The sequence below is a fragment of the Electrophorus electricus genome, chromosome 14, assembly GCF_041902795.1.
Source record: "Electrophorus electricus isolate QZ-2024a chromosome 14, ASM4190279v1, whole genome shotgun sequence".
Classification (NCBI taxonomy): domain Eukaryota; kingdom Metazoa; phylum Chordata; class Actinopteri; order Gymnotiformes; family Gymnotidae; genus Electrophorus; species Electrophorus electricus.
Window position 1 is genome coordinate 15,186,307 of NC_137510.1, and position 9,205 is coordinate 15,195,511.

At 37.6% G+C, this 9,205-nt stretch overlaps 2 protein-coding genes across 8 annotated transcripts; one reads left to right on the forward strand and one right to left on the reverse strand.

Annotated features, from left to right (window-relative positions):
* Positions 1-2,347: 2,347 nt before the first annotated feature.
* On the forward strand, positions 2,348-6,963 carry hint3 (histidine triad nucleotide binding protein 3). Its single transcript, XM_027019265.3, has 5 exons — positions 2,348-3,026; positions 4,790-4,907; positions 5,996-6,065; positions 6,193-6,319; positions 6,713-6,963. Exons 1-5 carry the CDS (start codon positions 2,898-2,900, stop codon positions 6,749-6,751), a joined length of 483 nt encoding a protein of 160 aa, XP_026875066.1. The 5' UTR covers positions 2,348-2,897; the 3' UTR covers positions 6,752-6,963.
* Positions 6,964-7,109: 146 nt separating this feature from the next.
* Positions 7,110-9,135, reverse strand: LOC113583124 (actin-binding Rho-activating protein). 7 transcript variants are annotated; one of them, XM_081696299.1, is made up of 3 exons: positions 8,913-8,972; positions 8,748-8,788; positions 7,110-8,497 (listed from the first exon to the last, which is right to left on the reverse strand). In XM_081696299.1, the coding sequence occupies exon 3, from the start codon at positions 8,388-8,390 to the stop codon at positions 7,926-7,928; it is 465 nt and encodes a 154-aa protein (XP_081552425.1). In that variant the 5' UTR covers positions 8,391-8,497; positions 8,748-8,788; positions 8,913-8,972; the 3' UTR covers positions 7,110-7,925. The 7 variants fall into 7 exon arrangements, with proteins under 7 accessions (XP_081552425.1, XP_081552426.1, XP_081552428.1 ...); XM_081696300.1 differs by having other exon boundaries at positions 8,906-8,948; XM_081696302.1 differs by lacking the exons at positions 8,748-8,788; positions 8,913-8,972 and adding an exon at positions 8,996-9,135.
* Between the last annotated feature and the right edge of the window lie 70 nt (positions 9,136-9,205).

Here is a 9,205-nt window from a genome sequence, read left to right on the forward strand (position 1 = left end):
CCTTCCTAAGTGGAACCAGAACATGCAAAGGTTAAACATCTAAAATTATAGCTTTATATAGCCTCAAGTGTTTCTGCAGCTTTTTGTGATTCATCATTTATATGCAAAGATTAGTCTCACACCTCACACACTTTCATGTCATTCAACTTTGTAACTGCTTGAAAGAAGCACTGTGTGTGTGTGTGTGTGTGTGTGTGTGTGTGTGTGTGTTTGTTTGTTTGTGTGTGTGTGTGTGTGTGTGTGTGTGTGTGTGCTAGAGCTGCACATATGTTTGGGGGCAGATGTCCTATCTGCATAATCTTTCACTCTGTCAGATACCAAACCCCATAAAGGGATACCTCTAAGCAGCAATAAAATAAATGAGGGAAAACATGTTTTACATTTCCAGCAGGCAAGAAATATTGTTCCTTTGCTCTGGTTTAGTTTATAATATGATTACACACACACACACACACATACGCACATGCGCACGCACACACACACAATTGAATATATCTTTCTGGGGAAGGCACAGCAGAGAATCTTGTGAGTATACTTGATAAAGTGCAGGAGAACATAATATATTCAGTGAAAGAGATGCAATACATACAATAACCTGCTGAAAAGAAAAACAAATTGCATATTAGGAACTTGTGAACAGTGTAGAAAATCTGAAATTTATCTTTTGTGATTTTTGACAATATGCAGATTTTCCTTTTTCTGTTCATTCTCCTTTACTTGAAGCTAGGTGTCTCTGAACTGAATCCCTGATTTCAGGCTCTATTAGGCCTTTCTCCAATGCTACTTGCTAAGACCAACAATGCTGGCCACTTAGTGAATTTTTAAATGCTTCCTGTCCTGTTTGTAAACTTGCACTAAACGGTTTCCTGTCCATTCACATTTATGTCCTTTTGTTTACAAATAATTTTGGCAAACATAACCGCTTTCACAAATTTAATTATCTGGACTTTGCACTCACTGCATTCTCTTGAGATATGATTTAGCCTCAGCAGTGTACGAGCAATGAACGCTAGCCCAGCAAGTGGAGAATACATTTGTTTTGTGACAAAACAAATCATGTTTTATTTTTTATCTTCTCTACAGGTTTCTTAGCTGTTGCTGAAAAACACACAGTCATTAATGAGACCATTGACATGGAGCTAGTATTACCACATATCTGCTTATGAAACCTCTTCAGAGACATCCTTTCACCAGGATGCAAACGCATTGTGTTATCTGTGAATAATCAGGTGAACATAAAAGAGGTTTGGTGTTTAAAATGAAAGACCTCTTTGCATTTCAACATATTTAATTATTTTCACTTTTCCCAATTCAAGCTCCAGTATGTCAAATTCAAAAGTCAGAGCTTAGATTTAAAAGAAGATCAGGTTCAATGGGCTAGTTATCTAACAGTAAATGAGCTATATAGCAATGAAAGTGAATGGAAGGAGATAGATATCACTGAATTATGGAGAAATTGGAACGACAAACCCAGTCACCCTCTGTGGCTTCACCCATGATCAAAGCAAAGGAAAACAGAACTGAAGAGAGCTGACATGCTAAAAGAAAAAGCAACAGAGGTTGAGCTAAGACCAGAATAAACATTGGCTTGGCTTTTCAGAGTTTGTGACATCTCTGGGACCTGAAGGGATTCAGCAGTGAAGCTTAGTTGCCTTATATTTTATGGCTGAACTGTTATGTTAGGTTAGTGGTTTGCTAACTGTCTAGTGAATATAGCCAATCAGTTTATTGTTGCGGAAGTTAATGTTATCCTTGTGATGTAATGCAATGTGCCCTTGTAAAGTTGTTTTAGCTGTATAGCTAACAGCTGGCTCATTCACTAATATTAGCCAGTTCATTTGCTCCAGAGTTCGTCCTTTATTACATGACAAACCAAGACTAGTCATTATTCTCAGATCACTTCCAATGCTACCATCTGTCTGTCAATGTGGTGCAAACAGTGCTAAATTTAGTATGCATTCTTACCACAGAAAGTAGCTACATTTTATTCTCATTATCACGTTTGACTTAAAATACCTGGAGAATACGTGGTTAATGATGGCTGGCTAGCTAAATGAACCTAACTGAAGTTTCTTGGGGTCAAACTGTATACTGAATTTTGTGAGATTATATTAGTTGGCTACCTACCAAACTTTTGACAGACATGCGGATGGTAATAGCAGACAATGTCAAAGTAATGAATATTCAGCCAAAAAGGCTAGTTTCAAAGAACAGAGAATACATATTCATTACAAAATGTTCTTACGCACATTTCATGTAATTGCATATTTATTGAAAGGTGTCACAATCTGAATATGTAACACATGGATGCATTGTAAACCTTCATTTTATTCAGATCAGAAAAAAAACCCAGTTATCTTAAGTGTCATAGATCTGTGAAAGTCCTGTCAATTACCTACCTTTATAATTAATCTGTAACTACACATTTACAGCAATAATAGTAAACAACAAAGAAACAAAGTTTACTGAAAGTGCAAAAATATAACAATACTTACAATATATACCCGAATATATGATTATATACCTTAATTATATACATCTAGGGTATACATGCACTTCCTAGGAGAATTCGTGTTAACAAAACTATGCTGGGCTAAATGATCCAGAAGCGTCACATTTAATGTTTTGCGCAATACTCTAGATTTTTAGTAAGTTAAATATGTAAGTCTATCACTAACAATCATAACTGCATAATACATTGGAATTAGTGCTCACTTCTTAATGTGAGGAAAATAAGTAACCGTAGTAAACTTAGGAAATTATGGAGAAACATAATGCTAAATTTGCAAAGAGCTTTCAAAAGCAATGTTGGGGAGATGAGCTGACTAAAGGACTTGTAACTTGAAAGGTTTTTTCGGCCATGTTTAATTTACCGCGAGCTTCACGCAGCTTTGAACATGGCAAGTAACGATACGCCGTCAGCTGATGGTGAGGCTGTGAAAAAGGATCAAAATGATAGTTATGACAAACGGTGTATTTTCTGTAAAATTGTGAACGGGGAGATGAACACCGAGCTTCTATACAGCGTAAGTATATTGTAGAATTAAGGTTTTTACGTGATTTGTATGTGGATCCAGCGAGATTTAACGCTACTTTAGCAAACCATCTAGCGTTAGTTCGTTAGCGTTAACGGAGTGTGAAGTGGAAAGGTGTGGTATGTTACCGGTAGAGTGGTATTCATTTGCGACGTAAATATATGTCCGAATCAATACTGATCGAATTTATTGTTTCATAGCTTGACAGGTGCATAAACGAACCGACGTCAAGGCGTAGTCTAAAGTGCGCAAAGCCATGCCCATCTCGTTTTGCCGATATATGTTTCCAGTGTATCAGTGTGTGTATCAGTAATGTGTATCAGTAACAGTGGTCAACCCATATAAGATACTTTATCTAACTAGGAAACTATAAAAACCCAAAACTGTTTAGTAGCTAGTTCCACTAAGGCCGAATAGTTAAATTTAACATTTTTGTAACTGTTAACTCAAGTAAACACAGTAAACAAAGCTAGCCATAATAATCCACCGCCAACGCTGTAAAGCCAACAATCTGCTGAATAGGATCTTTCTACCAGTTGTATGCCATGAGAATAAGGTGTAAACTCATATTACTAGTATTTGGAAGTTTAAAAAAAAAAACCACAATGTTGACTACCTGTTTATGTTACCAATATATGTAACTGAAATAATGTGCTTGGTTTTGGGTACCTAGACCAGAGGTATTCAAATCAGAGCCCCCAGGTGCAGGTCCTAGAGATTTTCCACCATCCCTTTATCTAGGAGTCACTTGTGGCCAAACAGATAAATGAATCATTTAATCAAATCAAAGGAATTGCAAATTAGAAAACTGGATTTGGATTTGAAGTACAGATTTGAATAGCACTGCTTTAGACCATAGATTCTAGAACAGAGTAAGATGATTTGCCAGACCAAACCTTTTATAGTTATACTGCTAGTTCTCCTAGATGTTGTTACACTCCTGGAGTGCTGCAATGTGCTTCTGATCCACTTCGGGATTTGGGGCTGTCTGCGCACCTTGTTGCTAGCCCAGCCCCTCGTTGAGTGATTGTTGGGATTGCTGTGACTTATATAAGGACCCTGCTGCAAGAAGATGGTGGCCTGCCCAAGCTCCTTTTTCTGTTATTGTTATGCTGTATGAATTGTGAAATTGAAATCTTTGCTTACCTTGTCTTGATATCCATAGTTAGCTTGTATATGTGTAGATCTGTATGTGAGCATTCCCTGTGTTTTCTTTATTAGTGTGATCCCTGTCATAGTTGAAAGGTTTTGTGTGTGTTTATATGTATAATTACTGATTGTAGGGAGTGGTGCCTGTTGGTTTGGGTTTGGGGTTATTGTTTGTTTATTGTCAGGGAGTTAGTGTAGGATTGTATTTTATTTTTGTCCTGTAAAGTGTAGTTAGTTGTGGTGTTTCTTTTGTGGGTTTTTTTTTCTAGTGTGGGTTTTGTTTGTTATGTTGGCAAATAACCACTCCTGAAGTTATTCAGTGTTTGTATATAGATGTGTGTGTCTTTGTTCACCATTTAAATACACAAAATTTCACCTCGTCTACCAGTTTTTTCCAGTGATTAATCATTCCACCTACCATCCTGCTACCAGTCTTTTCAAAGTGCTGTTGCGACCTCACCGCTTAGACAGGGTCGTAACAATGTAATTAAACCTTGTTCATCTTCTGACATTTTCCAGTGCATTCTTGAACTCAGTGTTTTTGTTGGTTAGAGATGTGTTCTCTCTCTCTCACTCATACACATACTCTCTCTCCCTCTTTTTAGGATGAAGACACATCATGTTTTAGAGACATAAAACCTGGGGCCCCTCATCACTATCTTGTTGTGCCAACAAAACATGTAGGGAATTGTAAATCACTTCACAAAGAACATATTCCACTAGGTAAAAACAATTTATACATAATGGCCCAAATATTTAGAAACATTTTGGGGAGTAGGAATATTAGACCCTATTTACAAATAGTCATTTTATGAGACTAGAATGTGGATTGCACCTGATTTTAAGCACATGCATTTTTACTTGTTAGTCAATAGTGTCTCTGGGTGGTCACACTGAAATCTGATTGCTATGTGGCATACAGTATGCAAATAAGATCATGTACAGCAACCAACTGATTGTGTTTTTCCAGTTTTCCTCATTTTTCTGCTATAAAAAAGATGGTTGCTGCCTCAAATTTTGCATGGCATCATGCATTTCTTTAAATTTGAAGGAAGGCACCAGTTCTGTCAGTAGATGTTAATGAGAAAATGCCTGGTTAGACTAATGAATGCAGCAGTGACCCTGGTCACAGCTGTAGCAAATGTTACTATAGTCCACGGATTTGGGCACAGGAACGGCTAATAAGAATTTAATTTCATCCAGGGAGGAACAACTGTGTGTGTGTGTGTGTGTGTGTGTGTGTGTGTGTGTGTGTGTGTCCTCCTTGAATAGTCTCCTTGTGGCTATGTATTATGAGCATTGTAACATACTATATTGTGTGGGATTTGGTTGTTGAATGTGGCTTAGAGAAATAGATGCATTTACACTACTGCAACATCTGCCTAAAATGGGTCTCACACCACTTCCTGAAGTGGTTTGAGCAAATCTCTTTTAAGTGCATCATGGGTGCATTTATACCTTTATTTTCGTGTGTATAATCTGTCTGGATATAATCCTGATATTCAAGACCAGATGTAAATAGATTTGTATAACTGCAGAAGTAAAGAAGCTTAAAACATTAATAGTTTACTAAGTTATTTGAAGCTAAATTATAGAATTATGATCTGTTTAATTCCAGTCTGTAGTTAAAGAGGTAAATTTTGCCTGTATTTGTACACATCCTCCCTCCTGAGGATGGCCATGATTGACAGTATTACCAACAAAGTGGGGTAGTTGGCAAAATAAATAACCAGTTGAGTTATGTCTTGTAGTCTCTATAGTGTTTAAGTTGTGGTAATCTTTGCAACCTTTGTTTTAAATATTTTGCTTAGTGGAGAAATTAGTGGAAACTGGGAAAGAAGTTCTTCGGAAGAACAACTACAGCGATTTAAGTGACATCAGGTAATGTGAATTTAGTTAAAAACTTGCTCACTTGGAAGTTCTTATTTGATCTGTTTTGTATTGTAATGTAATGTGCAGTCCCATTGGACTTATGGGTTGAAGTGAAATAATGGATAACGTGTGCTAGGTTTGGGTTCCACTTGCCTCCATTCCAGTCTGTCACACATCTGCACCTCCATGTGCTAGCACCTGCCAGTCAAATGGGCTTTATGTCTCGCTTCATCTACCGTCCAGACTCCTACTGGTTTATAACGGTGAGCATTCTGAGTAGATAACTTTAGGGCTGGTTCCAAACTTCCCACTGAAAAAAACCCCCATAGATATGATTATATAGGCTTTTCTATTGTGAGTCACACCTTATTGTGAACACAACCAGTTACAACAGATTAATGGTGCATTGAAAATAAAATTTTAGGACTCATGTCAAGCCATACACTATAGCAAGACATGAAGAGCAGAGACCTATGTGTCCAATTCAGTCAGCCAATATTCTCAAACATGGAATTCCCATATTCCTCTAATCCCTTAAAGGCATAGTAAGATTGTCATGTTATCCAATAAAATCCTGCTTTCATAGATGATAAACTACAAACTGCATAAACCAATGGCACAGCCTATCCTTTTGTCTGTATGTTCTTATGTTGCAGGTGGATCAGTTGCTCCAAAGGCTGAACTCAATGGACTAACAGAAACACACACACAAACACACACACACACACAGAGCACACCACACCAATATAAGGGAATGTAAGTAGAGGACAAGTGGTAATATTAAGGTATTAATCCTGGCAATTCCATTCATACAAGCTGAGTACAATTTCAGCTACTTTTGAATCCTCAGAATGTGAATTTCTTGACAAATAATGACAATTAAAGTGAACTGTTTTATCTTGTCTGATGCATGTTTTAGATTGTTTCATTCTACATATTACTGCTCCTGATAGATCTATAATTTAATAATAGCCATAACTGTCACTAGGAGCAGAGATGGAGGCCAAGCACAGGTCACCTAAACAGGCAGACAGCCATTTTTCCAATTAAAATGATAAAGTGCTGAGAGAAAGTACCAGGTCAACCACAAAGGCAAAGGGTAAAAAGAGGAAATCAAACAAACCAGGCAACAACCCCAAATAGGCTTAGACAAATGAAAATAATGTTGAAGCAGACTACACTGCAGGAATTCGAAAGAGCCCACTAATATGTTTCAGAAATGTAACAAGAAACGGGGCAATTGGTGAACAGGATGTGTGTATATATACACATGGAAATCAACACAAGGAACAGATGCATCCAGGTGTGAGAGAACACTGCTGTACTGATTGTTTTTCCATAGAATAGTGTGTAAAGTATTTGAGAATGCTGCAGATCATTCCTTCACAATCAATTAGAATATAAAACATCATTCCTTCACAATAAATTAGAATATAAAATTATAGAACTGCATGGCCAGGATTTTGTGGTTTTCCAGTAGTTATTACAAGCTTACAGGTAGACAAAAGCCATGGAATTTTTACTTTTTAAAACCTGTGATGATAAAACCCAACTGTCTTGTGTACCACTGCATGTGCTTCTTTGGGTTAGAATAAAGTGTGGAATGAAATCAGGACTGCTTACTTACATCCTGTCCTTTAAGACTGCTGTACTCTAACCTGAGAGCTGTTTTGAAAAACCTGTGGTTAATACATTGTTGAGCCATGAAAGCATGTTAATAAATGTGTAGTGCAAACAATAAAATAAATAGTGTTATATTTAAATTTCTTGTGCAACATCAGTTGCCTTGTTTAAATTTTTTTTTAAAGTCAGTGCATGTGGTTTTAGAAGTGCATGTTTTTTTTTTCTGTATGCTCTGTTACTGCATGGTTAAAGCAGCATGATAAGCACATGGTCATCTCTTCCTTGCCACAGCATCTCCCCCTCAAAGTGAACCAGTCCCTGCCTCCGGGCACGAAGCAGAACTCCGACAACCTTATTAGAGATTGTGACATAATGTTCAAATAGTCTTCCAAACTCCACAGCTGCTCTCCCATCTTCTTGACTCTTGCCTATTTGTCTGATTACAAGACACAGTTCTAGCACCTCTCTACTGACATGCGAGTGAGCATCCTTCCCTCTCTGCTCAGTTTTAGAGCCCTCGGGAGGCCTTCCGTAGCCCACCTGTCCTCTCTGTAGCTGCGCAGGCATCCATTCGTTGTTGCTGAAGGGATTGCGTTCCTGGTACTCCTGATGATTATTAGACCATTTGGTCCAGTTCTTCGTCAACCCTTTAACGGAAACGTCGCAAGTCTCCTCTCTGTCTTCACATAGCTCTAGACCGTGTGTCTCCATGGTGTCCACTTTAGGCTGCTAGCAGCGAAGCGCCACTATGTATCTCTTTTAGAGCAAAATGTACCGTGAGCACGTTTCCTCCGTTGTGGGTGTCGTCTGCTTTATATCTAATGGATACAACAGCAATGAACTTTTTAAGTTAAAAGTACAACCAGGTATATCAATATTTATCTTTATTCTCAACTGAAGTAAAATATTTTAGTACTTGACTACTAACAGTGCATTTTCAGCCTTGTAAGTGAAATACTCTACCTCATCAACTCCATGAGAAAATAGTTTACCTCAAATTAAAATGCTTTATTTTTGTATCTCGTAAGTTTAGGTGAAAATAAGGTGCATTCTAGGACATTTACTTACGTTTTACAGTGAGCGGTTACACTGAAGTAAACATGAGGAGACTACATAAAGACAAATAGTATAGAGAATGCTAAGCAAAAAATAATAATAAAAAATCAATCACATACAATTATGTGTGTGAGATTTGACCTTTGTGAAGGAATACAGACACAACGTACTTCATACCTTTCACTTCATACAGGCCGTCACGGCAACAGTTCCAAACTGGATACTTTCCGACGTGCGAAGGAAATGAGAGGCATGCTTACCGGCCAATGAAAACATGGCACTGGTCATTCCACGTGAGCTGCTCATCCAATTACAAGTAAGGTTTTAGTATATTATAACACGGCAAATTCCAGTGTAGACGAGTCTGGATAACTTTTGTACAAGTTACTGAATCTTCATTCATTATGTGATTATATTGATCCAATATCATCTAGCAGATATGACCCGAAGAAAAGACAAATTAAACGAAC